The following is an 18441-nucleotide window of genomic DNA, read 5'->3' as shown; positions in this document are numbered from 1 at the left end:
CCTACCATATAGCATATATAGAACCCCTACCCTATAGCATATATAGAACCCCTACCCTATAGGACATATAGAACCCCTACCATATAGCATATATAGAACCCCTACCCTATAGGACATATAGAACCCCTACCATATAGGACATATAGAACCCCTACCATATAGCATATATAGAACCCCTACCCTATAGGACATATAGAACCCCTACCCTATAGCATATATAGAACCCCTACCATATAGGACATATAGCACCCCTACCATATAGCATATATAGAACCCCTACCCTATAGGACATATAGAACCCCTACCCTATAGGACATATAGAACCCCTACCCTATAGGACATATAGAACCCCTACCTTATAGGATATATTTAACCCCTACCCTATAGGATATATATAACCCCTACCCTATAGGACATATAGAACCACTACCCTATAGGACATATAGAACCACTACCCTATAGGATATATAGAACCCCTACCCTATAGGATATATATAACCCCTACCCAATAAGACATATAGAACCACTACCCTATAGCATATATAGAACCCCTACCCTATCGGATATATAGAAGCCCTACCCTGCAGCGGAGTTAGTGGAATGGTATCAAATACATGTTTTTCATGTTTTTGATGCCATTCCTTTCAACTTCTTAGGGCTAGGCCCCTTTTTTCTCCACTTTCTGTCTGAATGATGTGCCCAAAGTAAACTGCCTGTTGCTCAGGCCCCAAAGCCAGAATATGCATATAATTGGTACCATTGGAAAGAAAACACTTTGAAGTTCGTAGAAATTTTAAAATAATGTAGGAGACTATCACACAATATATATGGTAGAAGAAAATCCAAATAAAAACCAACCAGAATCTTTTTTTTTTTATGACCTTCCTCTTAGAAATGCAAGAGAAAGGTCATATTGAGAATTAGCTCCCAGGGTGTAATTCCTATGGCTTCCACAGGGTGTCAGCGGTCTATGTTCACGGTTTCAGGCCCGTAACTTCAAAAACGAATAAGAAATATCAGTTTTAGCAGAAGGACAAGGTCTTGGAAATTTGTGTTTGCGCGGCCTATGAAGACATGGCTGCTAAAATCGGTTTCCTATTGCACATACTTCATTCCGTAAGAAATATTATAGTTTGATTACATTTTACATCTGAGGAGTAAATAGAAACATATTTTGACTTGTTGAAACAAAGTTTAGGGGTAGATTCTAGGATTCCTTTCTCTGCAAGTTGAAGGAGTGGATTACTCAAATTGATGGCACCAACTAAACAGACTTTTTGGGATATAAAGAAGGATTTTATCTAACAAAACGACACTACAGGAGGACTTGATCATTCTTGGGGCGGCAGGTAGCCTATTGGTCAGAGTGTTGGACTAGTAACCGGAAGGTTGCAAGATCGAATCCCTGAGCTGACAAAGTAAAAATATGTTGTTCTGCCCCTGAACAAGGCAGTTAACCCATTGTTCCTAGATTGTCATTGAAAATAAGAATTTGTTCTTAACTGACTTGCCTAGTTAAATAAACGTTTTTTAAAATAGCTGGGATCCTTTGGATGACAAATCAGAGGAAGACTTTTTTAAAGTACACTTTATCGTTATATGTAAATGTATGAAACCTGTGCCGGTCATCTTTGAGCACATATTTCTCATTCAGGTCTAAATAGTCACTTTCTGAACACTTCCTCCATGGGCAAACATGTATGGTGAGTTATGTTTAAATCAAAAGGGATGCTGTCAAAAAGTGATTGAATTCAAATGTATTTCCACTGTAGTATTGTGTCTTATCCTACCGCTGTATAATACCATAGTATTGTTTGTTATCCTACCACTGTATACAACTGTAGTATTGTGTCTTATCCTACCGCTGTATAATACCATAGTATTGTTTGTTATCCTACCACTGTATACAACTGTAGTATTGTGTCTTATCCTACCGCTGTATAATACCATAGTATTGTTTGTTATCCTACCGCTGTATAATACCATAGTATTGTGTCTTATCCTACCACTGTATACAACTGTAGTATTGTGTCTTATCCTACCGCTGTATAATACCATAGTATTGTTTGTTATCCTACCGCTGTATAATACCATAGTATTGTGTCTTATCCTACCGCTGTATAATACCATAGTATTGTTTGTTATCCTACCACTGTATACAACTGTAGTATTGTGTGTTATTCTACACCGTATAATACTGTAGTATTGTGTACACCACTGTTCAGGTGCGGCTACAGACCCAGCCCAGAGTGCCCAGCCAGGATGTCCTCTACAAAGGTGCTTATGACTGCTTCCTAAAGACTGTCTCCAAAGAGGTGAACACACATACATTCAGAAAGGATTCAGAGCCCTTGCCATCTCAACATTTTGTTACGTTACAGCCTTATTCTACAAAGGATTAAATAAATACAAATTCTCAACAATCTACACACGATACCGTATAATGATGATGTGAAAACAGTTCTCTTTTCATTTTTACAAATGTATTAAAAATAAAAAAACGGATCCCTTTTTTACAAAAGTATTCAGACCCTTTTCTGTGAGACTCGAAATTGAGCTCAGGTGCATCCTTTTTCAATTGATCATCTTTGAGATGTTTCGACAACTTGATTGGGGTCCACTTGTGGTAAATTCAATTGGTTGAACATGATTTGGAAAGGCACACACCTGTCTGTCCTGTCTATATAAGGTTCCACAGTTGACAGTGCATGTCAGAGCAAAAACCAAGCCATGAAGTCGAGGGAATTGTCCGAAGAGCTCCAAGATAGGATTGTGTCTGCAACATTGAAGATCCCCAAGAACACAGTGACCTCCATCATTCTTAAATGGAAGAAGTATGGAACCACCAAGACTCTTCCTAGAGCTGGCCTCCTGGCCAAACTGAGCAATCTGGGGAGAAAGGCCTTGGTCAGGTAGGTGACCAAGAACCCGATAGTCACTCTGACAGAGCTCTAGAGTTCCTCTGTGGAGATGGGAGAACCTTCCAGAAGGACAACCCTCTCTGCAGCACTCCACCAATCAGTCCTTTATGGTAGAGTGGCCAGACAAAAAACACTCCTCCGTAAAAGGCACATAACAGCCCACTTGGAGTTTGCCAAAAAGGCACCTAAAGATTATCAGACCATGAGAAACAAGATTCTCTGTTCAGATGAAACCAAGATTGAACTCTTTGGCCTGAATGCCAAGCGTCACGTCTGCAGGAAACCTGGCACCATCCCTAAGGTGAAGCATGGTGGTGGTAGCATCATGCTGTGTGGATGTTTTTCAGTGGCAGAGACTGGGAGACTAGTCAGGATTGAGACAAAGATTAATGGAGCAATGTACAGAGAGATCCTCGATGAAAACCTGCTCCAGAGCGCTAAGGACCTCAGACTGGGGCGAAGGTTCACTTTCCAACAGGACATCGGCCCTAAGCACACAGCCAAGACAATGCAAGAGTGGCTTCGGGACAAGTCTCTGAATGTCCTTGAGTGGCCCAGCCAGAGCCCGGACTTGAACCCAATCGATAATCTCTGGAGAGACCTGAAAATAGCTGTGCCGCGACGCTGCCAATCGAACCTGACAGAGCTTGAGAGGATCTGCAGAGAAGAATGGGAGAAACTCCCCAAATACAGGTGTGCCAAGCTTGTAGTGTCATACCCAAGAAGACTGGAGGCTGTAATCACTGCCAAAGGTGCATTAAACCCCGCCGTTTGGGTCTTTGTGTCAAAAAAGATACATGTCAAATAACACTATAACACCAACATCAAATAAGCTTGTTGACAAATCGGGACCTGATAAATAACTTCAGATTTTAGAACATTAGATGCCATACAACTATCCTTCCGTGGCCTCCAACTGCTCTTAAATGCAAGTAAAACTAAATGCATGCTCTTCAACCGATCGCTGCCCGCACCTGTCTGCCCGTCCAGCATCACTACTCTGGACGGTTCTGACTTAGAATACGTGGACAACTACCAATACCTAGGTGTCTGGCAAGACTGTAAACTCTCCTTCCAGACTCACATTAAGCACTTCCAATCCAAAACTAAATCTAGAATCGGCTTCCTATTTCGTAACAAAGCATCCTTCACTCATGCCGCCATACATACCCTCGTAAAACTGTCTATCCTACCGATCCTTGACTTCGGCGATGTAATTTACAAAATAGCCTCCAACACTCTACTCAGCAAATTGGGTGCAGTCTATCACAATGCCATCCATTTTGTCACCAAAGCCACATATACCACACAAAACTGTGATCTGTACGCTCTCGTTGGCTGGCCCTCGTTTCATATTCGTCGCCAAACCCACTGGCTCCAGGTCATCCATAAGTCTTTGCTAGGTAAAGCCCCGCCTTATCTCAGCTCACTGGTCACCATAGCAGCACCCACCTGTAGCACGCGCTCCAGCAGGTATATTTCACTGGTCACCCCAAAAGCCAATTTCTCCTTTGGCCGCCTTTCCTTTCAGTTCTCTGCTGCCAATGACTGTAACAAACTGCAAAAATCACTGAAACTGGAGACTCACATCTCCCTCACTAGCTGTAAGCACCAGCTGTCAGAGCAGCTCACAGATCACTGCACCTGTACATAGCCCATCTGTAAACATCCCATCTGTAAACAGCCCATCCAACTACCTCATCCCCATACTGTATTTATTTTCATCATTTTGCTCATTTGCACCCCAGTATTTCTACTTGCACACTCATCTTCTGCACATCTATCACTCCAGTGTTTAATTGCTATATTGTAATTATTTTGCCACTATGGCCTATTTATTAACTCCCTAATCCTACCTCATTTGCACACACTGTACATAGACTTCTTCTATTGTATTGTTGTATTACTGTGTTGTTGTTTGTGTCACACTGCTATGCTTTATCTTGGCCAGGTCACAGTTGTCAATGAGAACTTATTCTCAACTAGCCTACCTGGTTAAATAAAGGTATTCTCAACTAGCCTACCTGGTTAAATAATGGTATTCTCAACTAGCCTACCTGGTTAAATAAAGGTGTTCTCAACTAGCCTCCCTGGTTAAATAAAGGTGTTCTCAACTAGCCTACCTGGTTAAATAAAGGTGTTCTCAACTAGCCTACCTGGTTAAATAAAGGTGTTCTCAACTAGCCTACCTGGTTAAATAAAGGTGAAATAAAAAATACATAATAATAATAATTTAACACGTTTACAAATCTTTTACATAGTTATTACACATTGATTACACTATCACTCGTATTTAAAATGTCACATGGATTCATCAATACGTATGCTATGATGCTGGTAAATTTGTCTCACGCTACAATGTCATAAAGAAAAAAGTTAGCTAGCTGATGGATGCAAACAATGTTACTTCCCAAAAACAAAAGGACCGTTTCAGGACTATTTAGCTTGGTGTCATCATCTAAAATAACCCTCATTTTTAAGTTCTTAATTTTACTGTTCGTATTTGATTAACGGTGGTCAGACCATATGTATAGCTAGCCACAATAAGGACTAGCCACAATAAGGACTAGCCACAATAAGGACTAGCCACAATAAGGACTAGCCACAATAAGGACTAGCCACAATAACGACTAGCCACAATAAGGACTAGCCAAGCTTCCTGCCATCCAGGACCTCTACACCAGGTGGTGTCAGAGGAAGGCCCTAAAAATGGTCTAAGACCCCAGCCACCCCAGTCATAGACTGTTCTCTCTACTACCGCATGGCAAGCGGTACCGGAGTGCCAAGTCCAGGACGAAAAGGCTTCTCAACAGTTTTTACCCCCAAGCCATAAGACTCCTGAACAGGTAATCAAATGGCTACCAGGACTATTTGCATTGTGTGTGTCCCCCCCCAACCCCTCTTTTACACTGCTGCTACTCTCTGTTCATCATATATGCAGTCACTTTAACCATATCTACATGTACATACTACCTCAATCAGCCAGACTAACCAGTGTCTGTATGTAGCCTCGCTACTTCTATAGACTCTCTACTGTATATAACCTCTCTACTGTATATAACCTCTCTACTGTATATATCCTCTCTACTGTATATAGCCTCTCTACTGTATATAGCCTCTCTACTGTATATAGCCTCTCTACTGTATATAGCCTCTCTACTGTATATAGCCTCTCTACTGCATATAGCCTCTCTACTGTATATAGTCTCTCTACTGTATATAGCCTCTCTACTGTATATAACCCCTCTACTGTATATAGCCTCTCTACTGTATATAGTCTCTCTACTGTATATAGCCTCTCTACTGTATATAGCCTCTCTACTGTATATAGCCTCTCTACTGTATATAACCCCTCTACTGTATATAGCCTCTCTACTGTATATAGCCTCTACTGTATATAACCTCTCTACTGTATATAGCCCCTCTACTGTATATAGCCTCTCTACTGTATATAGCCTCTCTACTGTATATAACCCCTCTACTGTATATAGCCTCTACTGTATATAGCCTCTACTGTATATAGCCTCTACTGTATATAGCCTCTCTACTGTATATAGCCTCTCTACTGTATATAGCCTCTCTACTGTATATAGCCTCTCTACTGTATATAGCCTCTCTACTGTATATAACCCCTCTACTGTATATAGCCTCTCTACTGTATATAGCCTCTACTGTATATAACCTCTCTACTGTATATAGCCCCTCTACTGTATATAGCCTCTCTACTGTATATAGCCTCTCTACTGTATATAACCCCTCTACTGTATATAGCCTCTACTGTATATAGCCTCTACTGTATATAGCCTCTACTGTATATAGCCTCTCTACTGTATATAGCCTCTCTACTGTATATATCCCCTCTACTGTATATAGCCTCTACTGTATATAGCCCCTCTACTGTATATAGCCTCTCTACTGTATATAGCCTCTCTACTGTATATAACCCCTCTACTGTATATAGCCTCTACTGTATATAACCTCTCTACTGTATATAGCCTCTACTGTATATAGCCTGTCTACTGTATATAGCCTCTCTACTGTATATAACCTCTCTACTGTATATAGCCCCTCTACTGTATATAGCCTCTACTGTATATAACCTCTCTACTGTATATAGCCTGTCTACTGTATATAGCCTCTCTACTGTATATAACCTCTCTACTGTATATAACCCCTCTACTGTATATAGCCTCTACTGTATATAACCTCTCTACTGTATATAGCCTCTACTGTATATAGCCTCTCTACTGTATATAGTCTCTCTACTGTATATAGCCTCTCTACTGTATATAGCCTCTCTACTGTATATAACCTCTCTACTGTATATAACCCCTCTACTGTATATAGCCTCTACTGTATATAACCTCTCTACTGTATATAGCCTCTACTGTATATAGCCTCTCTACTGTATATAGTCTCTCTACTGTATATAGCCTCTCTACTGTATATAGCCTCTCTACTGTATATAGCCTCTCTACTGTATATAGCCTCTCTACTGTATATAGCCTCTCTACTGTATATAGCCTCTCTACTGTATATAGCCTCTCTACTGTATATAGCCTCTCTACTGTATATAGCCTCTCTACTGTATATAGCCTCTATACTGTATATAGCCTCTCTACTGTATATAGCCTCTCTACTGTATATAGCCTCTCTACTGTATATAGCCTCTCTACTGTATATAGCCTCTACTGTATATAGCCTCTCTACTGTATATAACCTCTCTACTGTATATAGCCTCTCTACTGTATATAGCCTCTACTGTATATAGCCTCTCTACTGTATATAGCCTCTCTACTGTATATAGCCTCTACTGTATATAGCCTCTCTACTGTATATAGCCTCTCTACTGTATATAGCCTCTCTACTGTATATAGCCTCTCTACTGTATATAGCCTCTCTACTGTATATAGCCTCTACTGTATATAGCCTCTCTACTGTATATAGCCTCTACTGTATATAGCCTCTCTACTGTATATAACCTCTCTACTGTATATAGCCTCTCTACTGTATATAGCCTCTACTGTATATAGCCTCTCTACTGTATATAACCTCTCTACTGTATATAGCCTCTCTACTGTATATAACCTCTCTACTGTATATAGCCTCTACTGTATATAGCCTCTCTACTGTATATAACCTCTCTACTGTATATAACCTCTCTACTGTATAACCTCTCTACTGTATATAGCCCCTCTACTGTATATAGCCTCTACTGTATATAGCCTCTCTACTGTATATAGCCTCTACTGTATATAGCCTCTCTACTGTATGTAGCCTCTCTACTGTATATAGCCTCTCTACTGTATATAGCCTCTCTACTGTATATAGCCTCTCTACTGTATATAGCCTCTCTACTGTATATAGCCTGTCTACTGTATATAGCCTCTCTACTGTATATAACCTCTCTACTGTATATAGCCTCTCTACTGTATATAGCCTCTCTACTGTATATAGCCTCTCTACTGTATATAGCCTCTCTACTGTATGTAGCCTCTCTACTGTATATAGCCTCTCTACTGTATATAACCTCTCTACTGTATATAGCCTCTCTACTGTATATAGCCTCTCTACTGTATGTAGCCTCTCTACTGTATATAGCCTCTCTACTGTATATAACCTCTCTACTGTATATAGCCTCTCTACTGTATATAGCCTCTCTACTGTATATAGCCTCTCTACTGTATATAGCCTGTCTACTGTATATAGCCTCTCTACTGTATATAACCTCTCTACTGTATATAGCCTCTCTACTGTATATAGCCTCTCTACTGTATATAGCCTCTCTACTGTATATAGCCTCTCTACTGTATGTAGCCTCTCTACTGTATATAGCCTCTCTACTGTATGTAGCCTCTCTACTGTATATAGCCTCTCTACTGTATATAACCTCTCTACTGTATATAGCCTGTCTACTGTATATAGCCTCTCTACTGTATATAGCCTCTCTACTGTATATAGCCTCTCTACTGTATGTAGCCTCTCTACTGTCTATAGCCTCTCTACTGTCTATAGCCTCTCTACTGTCTATAGCCTCTCTACTGTATATAGCCTCTCTACTGTATATAGCCTCTCTACTGTATATAGCCTCTCTACTGTATATAGCCTCTCTACTGTATATAGCCTGTCTTTTTACTGTTGTTTTATTTCTTTACCTACCTATTGTTCACCTAATACCTTTTTCGCACTATTGGTTAGAGCCTGTAAGTAAGCATTTCACTGTAAGGTGAATAAATACCTGTTGTATTCAGCGCACATGACAAATACACTTTGATTTGATTGTGGGAATCTGAAACCACTGAATTGAGCCACATGTATTGTACCAGTCAACCTACTATAGTGTATTGAACACTATTCCAGAGGAAAAACAACGTGGATGTTTTGGAGTCTGATAACTCTGAGGAGCTCTTAGATACTGAGTAGACTGATACCCCATTTAATTGATCCCCAATCCTTAGGTAAGGCTGTACAGTGCAATATGATTGTCAGTACGCACAATAGGCTGACTGGGCAGGTGATTTCCCCTCAGTCAAAGTCCCTGAGCTACAATGCTAATATTTACATAAACTTTGTGTTCTGTTCTCACCAAGTAGACTGATCCTCCAATTCATTGCTCCACATTACAACACTCTAACCTTGTAATAACATGATCTAGTCTAAATAAGTTGTAATGTTCTGCATCACTTTCAACAAGGGATTTTTTTTTTTGAAGGCCAACTGCAAATTCCACTATTGTGGCTAATCCTTATTGTGGCTAGCTTCACAAAACATAAACCAGTTCAAGCCTCACGAGCCAGAGGAAGCTACTCGGCTGCTTATAACATTAGCTTTGGGCAATAGGGATAAGTAATGACCTAGCTAGTTCTTTTCATGAACTGAAGTTAAACAACAAGTGGCTACCTAGCTAATACTTACTCAGATGGATTCCTAAATCATTGCTAAGAGTATTGAAAATGACAGCAGTTTCTACTGGTCATTGTTTTCAGGCTAGTTGCATTGGTGCTATCTAGCTACCAAGCTAAAGCTAGCTAACTACCACAGAAGCTGCTAAATAACATCTGTATCAAAGATATTAGCAACATTTTTTGAACCTGCTCATTTGATCCTACTCTTATTTCAAATGCTCACACAGACGTTTTCCCATTCGGTGGAACACAAGCCTTATTACCAATGCGGTATTGTAAACACATCGTTTGTGGCCGGTGTGTTCTTGTTTGCAGACTTGTATTTTTGTACAGCTTTGACAGCGCTACTGGTCATAGTGGAGGAGCGTGGCTTGCACCTGAAAATGCAGCACACACACAACATTCTATAACAGAATTGTGTCATTTCATGTGTCAAATTAAAAGCCTATTTGACGCATCAAATAGTGTTATTTGACGTGTATTGTTTTTGACACGCAAAGACACAAGGGAAATCTTAGACCCACTCCAATTTGCATACCGCACCAACATTGTGTGTGTGTGTGTGTGTGTGTGTGTGTGTGTGTGTGTGTGTGTGTGTGTGTGTGTGTGTGTGTGTGTGTGTGTGTGTGTGTGTGTGTGTGTGTGTGTGTGTGTGTGTGTGTGTGTGTGTTTAGGGACTTCTTGGGCTGTACAAGGGGATGGGGGCCCCCCTAGCCAGCGTAGCTCCTATGATGGCCATTAGTTTCTTTGGGTTCGGACTGGGAAAACAGCTGTTGCAACCAGACTCCACTAAGACACTGATGTAGGTATTCCTTTCTTTCTTTCTTTATAACAGTGACGCTGGGAAACAGGAAGCAAGTTCAGGTAGAGAGTTTAATAATAAACAGAGAACAATGCAAGACACAAGTGCAGCGTACAGACATGGAACAACATGAATGCTGCCTGGGGAATAGACCTAAGGGAGTGCAAGATATAGAGGAGGTAATGAGAGAGGAAATGGAGTCCAGGTAGTCACGCATACTCCGTCTCCAGCCTCTAGGTCATCAGGCTGCTGATTGTCCTGCACACCTGTCAACATCGTCTCGTGCACCTGCGCTTCATGTCACTCACCTGGACTCCCATCACCTCCTTGATTATCTCCCCTATATCTGTCACTCACCTGGACTCCCATCACCTCCTTGATTATCTTCCCCTATATCTGTCACTCACCTGGACTCCCATCACCTCCTTGATTATCTCCCCTATATCTGTCACTCACCTGGACTCCCATCACCTCCTTGATTATCTCCCCTATATCTGTCACTCACCTGGACTCCATCACCTCCTTGATTATCTTCCCTCTATCTGTCACTCACCTGGACTCCATCACCTCCTTGATTATCTTCCCTCTATCTGTCACTCACCTGGACTTCATCACCTCCTTGATTATCTTCCCTATATCTGTCAATCACCTGGACTCCCATCACCTCCTTGATTATCTTCCCTATATCTGTCACTCACCTGGACTCCATCACCTCCTTGATTATCTTCCCTCTATCTGTCACTCACCTGGACTCCATCACCTCCTTGATTATCTTCCCTCTATCTGTCACTCACCTGGACTCCATCACCTCCTTGATTATCTTCCCTCTATCTGTCACTCACCTGGACTCCATCACCTCCTTGATTATCTTCCCTCTATCTGTCACTCCCCTGGACTCCATCACCTCCTTGATTATCTTCCCTATATCTGTCACTCACCTGGACTTCATCACCTCCTTGATTATCTTCCCTCTATCTGTCACTCACCTGGACTCCCATCACCTCCTTGATTATCTTCCCTCTATCTGTCACTCACCTGGACTCCATCACCTCCTTGATTATCTTCCCTATATCTGTCACTCACCTGGACTCCATCACCTCCTTGATTATCTTCCCTCTATCTGTCACTCACCTGGACTCCATCACCTCCTTGATTATCTTCCCTCTATCTGTCACTCACCTGGACTCCATCACCTCCTTGATTATCTTCCCTCTATCTGTCACTCACCTGGACTCCATCACCTCCTTGATTATCTCCCCTATATCTGTCACTCACCTGGACTCCCATCACCTCCTTGATTATCTCCCCTATATCTGTCACTCACCTGGACTTCATCACCTCCTTGATTATCTTCCCTCTATCTGTCACTCACCTGGACTCCATCACCTCCTTGATTATCTTCCCTCTATCTGTCACTCACCTGGACTTCATCACCTCCTTGATTATCTTCCCTATATCTGTCACTCACCTGGACTCCATCACCTCCTTGATTATCTTCCCTCTATCTGTCACTCACCTGGACTTCATCACCTCCTTGATTATCTTCCCTATATCTGTCACTCACCTGGACTCCCATCACCTCCTTGATTATCTTCCCTATATCTGTCACTCACCTGGACTCCATCACCTCCTTGATTATCTTCCCTCTATCTGTCACTCACCTGGACTCCATCACCTCCTTGATTATCTTCCCTCTATCTGTCACTCACCTGGACTCCATCACCTCCTTGATTATCTTCCCTCTATCTGTCACTCACCTGGACTCCATCACCTCCTTGATTATCTTCCCTATATCTGTCACTCCCCTGGACTCCATCACCTCCTTGATTATCTTCCCTATATCTGTCACTCACCTGGACTTCATCACCTCCTTGATTATCTTCCCTATATCTGTCACTCACCTGGACTCCATCACCTCCTTGATTATCTTCCCTCTATCTGTCACTCACCTGGACTCCATCACCTCCTTGATTTATCTTCCCTCTATCTGTCACTCACCTGGACTCCATCACCTCCTTGATTATCTTCCCTATATCTTTCACTCACCTGGACTCCCATCACCTCCTTGATTATCTTCCCTCTATCTGTCACTCACCTGGACTTCATCCCCTCCTTGATTATCTTCCCTATATCTTTCACTCACCTGGACTCCCATCACCTCCTTGATTATCTTCCCTCTATCTGTCACTCACCTGGACTTCATCACCTCCTTGATTATCTTCCCTATATCTTTCACTCACCTGGACTCCCATCACCTCCTTGATTATCTTCCCTCTATCTGTCACTCACCTGGACTTCATCACCTCCTTGATTATCTTCCCTATATCTTTCTGTATTCCTTTCTGTGTGGTGTAATAGTTTAAATATGAAGCCTAAATATATCTGTAGCCCTTCTCTCTCCTATCATTCACTTCCATCCTTCCCACCCCTGAGTGACTACCACACACACATTCCTCACATTTACCTCTCTCTCCCCTCTTTCTGCATCTCCTCTCTTCCCTCTTCCTGCTGCTCCTCCCTCTGTCTCTCTCTCTCCCCTCTCTCTCTGTCAGGCCTACCCAACTGTTTCTCTCAGGCTGTCTAGCAGGTGTTTTCACGACAGTGATAGTGTGTCCTGGAGAAAGGGTCAAGTGTTTACTACAGGTAAAATGACTACACTCACTCCCTGCCCCTGTCCATAACATCCCAAAGCTTCAAACCCAATCAAAAATACCAAAATTGTACTCCCTAATTTAGCCCCTTCCCCAAAATCCTAATCCCTAAACCCTAGCTCCTACTCCCTACTCCCTCCCCCTAACACCTACTCCCTAACCCCCTCCCCCCAACACCTACTCCCTAACCCCCTCCCCCTAACACCTACTCCCTAACCCCCTCCCCCTAACACCTACTCCCAAACCCCCTCCCCCTAACACCTACTCCCAAACCGCCTCCCCCTAACACCTACTCCCAAACCCCCTCCCCCCAACACCTACTCCCAAACCCCCTCCCCTAACACCTACTCCCAAACCCGAGGCCTCCCCCTAACACCTACTCCCAAACCCCCCCCCCCCTAACACCTACTCCCTAACTCCCTCCCCCTAACACCTACTCCCTAACCCCCTCCCCTAACACCTACTCCCTAACTCCCTCCCCCTAACACCTACTCCCTAACTCCCTCCCCCAACACCTACTCCCTAACTCCCTAACCCCCTCCCCCTAACACATACTCCCTAACCCCCTCCCCATAACACCTACTCCCAAACCCCCTCCCCCTAACACCTACTCCCTAACCCCTCCCCCTAACACCTACTCCCTAACTCCCTCCTCCTAACACCTACTCCCTAACCCCCTCCCCCTAACACCTACCTCCAAACCCCCTCCCCCTAACACCTACTCCCAAACCCCCTCCCCCCAACACCTACTCCCAAACCCCCTCCCCTAACACCTACTCCCAAACCCGAGGCCTCCCCCTAACACCTACTCCCAAACCCCCTCCCCCTAACACCTACTCCCTAACCCCCTCCCACTAACACCTACTCCCTAACCCCCTCCCCCTAACACCTACTCCCTAACTCCCTCCCCCTAACACCTACTCCCTAACTCCCTCCCCCAACATCTACTCCCTAACTCCCTAACCCCCTCCGTAACTCCTACTCCCATACCCCTAGATCCTACTCCCTAACCCATTCCCCCTAGTTCCTACTCCCTACTCCCTTCCCCCTAGCTCCTACTCCCTAACCCCTAGCTCCTACTCCCTAACTCATATCTCCTAATCTCTTAACCCTAGCGCTTACTTCCTATCCCCTTCCCCATACCTCCTACTCCCTAAACCCTATCTCCTACTCCCTAACTCCTACTCCATAATCCCTTCCCCCATATTTCCTGCTCCCTTCCCCTTCCCAATAGCATCAATTCCCTAACCCATATCTCCTTCTACCCAACTCCTACTTCCTAATCACTTCCCTGTAGCCTCTACTCCCTAATCCTTACCTCCTAGCTCCTACTCCGTAAACACTTCACCATATTTCCCACCCTATTTCGTGTGTGTGTGTGTGTGTGCGTGCATGCGTGTGTGCGCGTGCGCTTGTACGCTTGTACGTGTACCCTCCCCTAACACCTACTCCCAAACCCGAGGCCTCCCCCTAACACCTACTCCCAAACCCCCCCCCCTAACACCTACTCCCTAACTCCCTCCCCCTAACACCTACTCCCTAACCCCCTCCCCTAACACCTACTCCCTAACTCCCTCCCCCTAACACCTACTCCCTAACTCCCTCCCCCAACACCTACTCCCTAACTCCCTAACCCCCTCCCCCTAACACATACTCCCTAACCCCCTCCCCATAACACCTACTCCCAAACCCCCTCCCCCTAACACCTACTCCCTAACCCCTCCCCCTAACACCTACTCCCTAACTCCCTCCTCCTAACACCTACTCCCTAACCCCCTCCCCCTAACACCTACCTCCAAACCCCCTCCCCCTAACACCTACTCCCAAACCCCCTCCCCCCAACACCTACTCCCAAACCCCCTCCCCTAACACCTACTCCCAAACCCGAGGCCTCCCCCTAACACCTACTCCCAAACCCCCTCCCCCTAACACCTACTCCCTAACCCCCTCCCACTAACACCTACTCCCTAACCCCCTCCCCCTAACACCTACTCCCTAACTCCCTCCCCCTAACACCTACTCCCTAACTCCCTCCCCCAACATCTACTCCCTAACTCCCTAACCCCCTCCTCCTAACACCTACGCCCTAACCCCCTCCCCCTAACACCTACTCCCAAACCCCTCCCCCTAACACCTACTCCCTAACCCCCTCCCCCTAACACCTACTCCCTAACCCCCTCCCCCTAACACCTACTCCCTAACTCCCTCCCCCTAACACCTACTCCCTAACCCCCTCCCCCTAACACCTACTCCCTAACCCCCTCCCCCTAACACCTACTCCCAAACCCCCTCCCCCTAACACCTACTCCCTAACCCCCTCCCCCTAACACCTACTCCCTAACTCCCTCCCCCTAACACCTACTCCCTAACTCCCTCCCCCTAACACCTACTCCCTAACCCCCTCCCCCTAACACCTACTCCCTAACTCCCTCCCCCTAACACCTACTCCCAAACCCCCTCCCCCTAACACCTACTCCCTAACCCCCTCCCCCTAACACCTACTCCCTAACTCCCTAACTCCCTCCCCCTAACACCTACTCCCTAACTCCCTCCCCCTAACACCTACTCCCTAACCCCCTCCCCCTAACACCTACTCCCAAACCCCCTCCCCCTAACACCTACTCCCTAACTCCCTAACTCCCTCCCCCTAACACCTACTCCCTAACTCCCTCCCCCTAACACCTACTCCCTAACCCCCTCCCCCTAACACCTACTCCCAAACCCCCTCCCCCTAACACCTACTCCCTAACTCCCTAACTCCCTCCCCCTAACACCTACTCCCTAACTCCCTAACTCCCTCCCCTAACCCTACCCTAACTCCCTCCCCTAACACCTACTCCCTAACTCCCTCCCCCTAACACCTACTCCCTAACTCCCTCCCCCTAACACCTACTCCCTAACTCCCTAACCCCCTCCCCCTAACACCTACTCCCTAACCCACTCCCCCTAACACCTACTCCCTAACTCCCTCCCCCTAACACCTACTCCCTAACCCCTCCCCCTAACACCTACTCCCTAACTCCCTCCCCCTAACACCTACTCCCAAACCCCCTCCCCCTAACACCTACTCCCTAACCCCCTCCCCTAACACCTACTCCCTAACTCCCTCCCCCTAACACCTACTCCCAAACTCCCTCCCCCTAACACCTACTCCCTAACCCCCTCCCCCTAACACCTACTCCCAAACCCCCTCCCCCTAACACCTACTCCCTAACTCCCTAATCCCCTCCCCCTAACACCTACTCCCTAACTCCCTAACTCCCTCCCCCTAACACCTACTCCCAAACCCTTAGCTTTGAGTTTGATTTTATTTTTATTTTTTTACAAGCAACACGTAGCACGCAGTCAGAGCAACATAAGAAAAGCAACACGTAGCACGCAGTCAGAGCAACATAAGAAAAGCAACACGTAGCACGCAGTCAGAGCAACATAAGAAAAGCAACACAGTCAGAGCAACAAAACAAAATCCATAAAAGCAACAAGGTGTCTCCACCTCACCAGCTATGGACACTACCTAACCCCTTCCTCCTAGCTCCTACTACCTAACCCCTTCCCCCTAGCTCCTACTACCTAACCCCTTCCTCCTAGCTCCTACTACCTAACCCCTTCCTCCTAGCTCCTACTACCTAGGGAGTAGGAACTAGGGGGAAGGGGTTAGGGAGTAGGAACTAGGAGGAAGGGGTTAGGGAGTAGGAACTAGGAGGAAGGGGTTAGGTAGTAGGAGCTAGGGGGAAGGGGTTAGGTAGTAGGAGCTAGGAGGAAGGGGTTAGGGAGTAGGAACTAGGGGGAAGGGGTTAGGGAGTAGGAACTAGGAGGAAGGGGTTAGGGAGTAGGAACTAGGAGGAAGGGGTTAGGTAGTAGGAGCTAGGGGGAAGGGGTTAGGTAGTAGGAGCTAGGAGGAAGGGGTTAGGGAGTAGGAGCTAGGAGGAAGGGGTTAGGTAGTAGGAGCTAGGGGGAAGGGGTTAGGGAGTAGGAACTAGGAGGAAGGGGTTAGGTAGTAGGAGCTAGGGGGAAGGGGTTAGGTAGTAGGAGCTAGGAGGAAGGGGTTAGGGAGTAGGAACTAGGAGGAAGGGGTTAGGTAGTAGGAGCTAGGGGGAAGGGGTTAGGGAGTAGGAACTAGGAGGAAGGGGTTAGGTAGTAGGAGCTAGGGGGAAGGGGTTAGGGAGTAGGAACTAGGAGGAAGGGGTTAGGTAGTAGGAGCTAGGGGGAAGGGGTTAGGTAGTAGGAGCTAGGAGGAAGGGGCTACTAACCCCTTCCCCCTAGCTCCTACTCCATAACTCCTACTCCCATACCCCTAGATCCTACTCCCTAACCCATTCCCCCTAGTTCCTACTCCCTACTCCCTTCCCCCTAGCTCCTACTCCCTAACCCCTAGCTCCTACTCCCTAACTCATATCTCCTAATCTCTTAACCCTAGCGCTTACTTCCTATCCCCTTCCCCATACCTCCTACTCCCTAAACCCTATCTCCTACTCCCTAACTCCTACTCCATAATCCCTTCCCCCATATTTCCTGCTCCCTTCCCCCTTCCCAATAGCATCAATTCCCTAACCCATATCTCCTTCTACCCAACTCCTACTTCCTAATCACTTCCCTGTAGCCTCTACTCCCTAATCCTTACCTCCTAGCTCCTACTCCGTAAACACTTCACCCTATTTCCCACCCTATTTCGTGTGTGTGTGTGTGTGTGTGTGTGTGCGTGCATGCGTGTGTGCGCGTGCGCTTGTACGTGTGCATGTGTGTGTGTGTAGGTGCAGGCCAGCGGGGGGCAGCAGGCAGTACGGTATGCAGGTCCTCTGGACTGTGCTCTCAAGTTGTATAAAACACAAGGCATCCGCTCCATCTACAAAGGAACAACACTCACACTCATCAGAGGTACACACACCAGACTTTACCCTGTGTGTGTCTTTAAATCTATATTGCACTTTGGTTCCCATGATAGTAATATAAATCAGGTATAAGTTCAACATGACTAACTACTAGCGTTGTTCTACCCTGGATTGAAATATATCATTGTTGTTCAATAAAATAAGACTAGTTCACCAGTCTGTTGCTCTCAAATGCCTTTTACTTCTCTCTCTCTCCCATTCTCTCTATCTGTCCCATTCTCTCTCTCTATATGTCCCTCTCTCTCCCATTCTCTCTCTCTATCTGTCCCTCTC

General features: G+C 45.3%; 1 protein-coding gene across 3 annotated transcripts in view; it reads left to right on the top strand.

Moving 5' to 3' along the window:
- LOC109899953 (mitochondrial carnitine/acylcarnitine carrier protein) overlaps positions 1–18441 on the top strand; it is a 38493-nt gene that overhangs the window by 5834 nt on the left and 14218 nt on the right. For 2 of the 3 annotated variants that reach the window (XM_031794916.1, XM_031794915.1), the window contains exons 2-5: positions 2226–2315; positions 10501–10628; positions 13181–13271; positions 18031–18154. In XM_031794916.1, coding sequence (XP_031650776.1) covers positions 2226–2315; positions 10501–10628; positions 13181–13271; positions 18031–18154 — 433 coding nt within the window. The remainder of the gene's footprint in view (positions 1–2225; positions 2316–10500; positions 10629–13180; positions 13272–18030; positions 18155–18441) is intronic. The other variant, XR_004203774.1, reaches the window with a different exon arrangement.

The sequence above is a fragment of the Oncorhynchus kisutch genome, linkage group LG17, assembly GCF_002021735.2.
Source record: "Oncorhynchus kisutch isolate 150728-3 linkage group LG17, Okis_V2, whole genome shotgun sequence".
NCBI classification, from domain to species: Eukaryota; Metazoa; Chordata; class Actinopteri; order Salmoniformes; family Salmonidae; genus Oncorhynchus; species Oncorhynchus kisutch.
The sequence above is the reverse complement of the archived record's forward strand: the minus strand, read 5'-3'. Positions and strand labels throughout refer to the sequence as shown.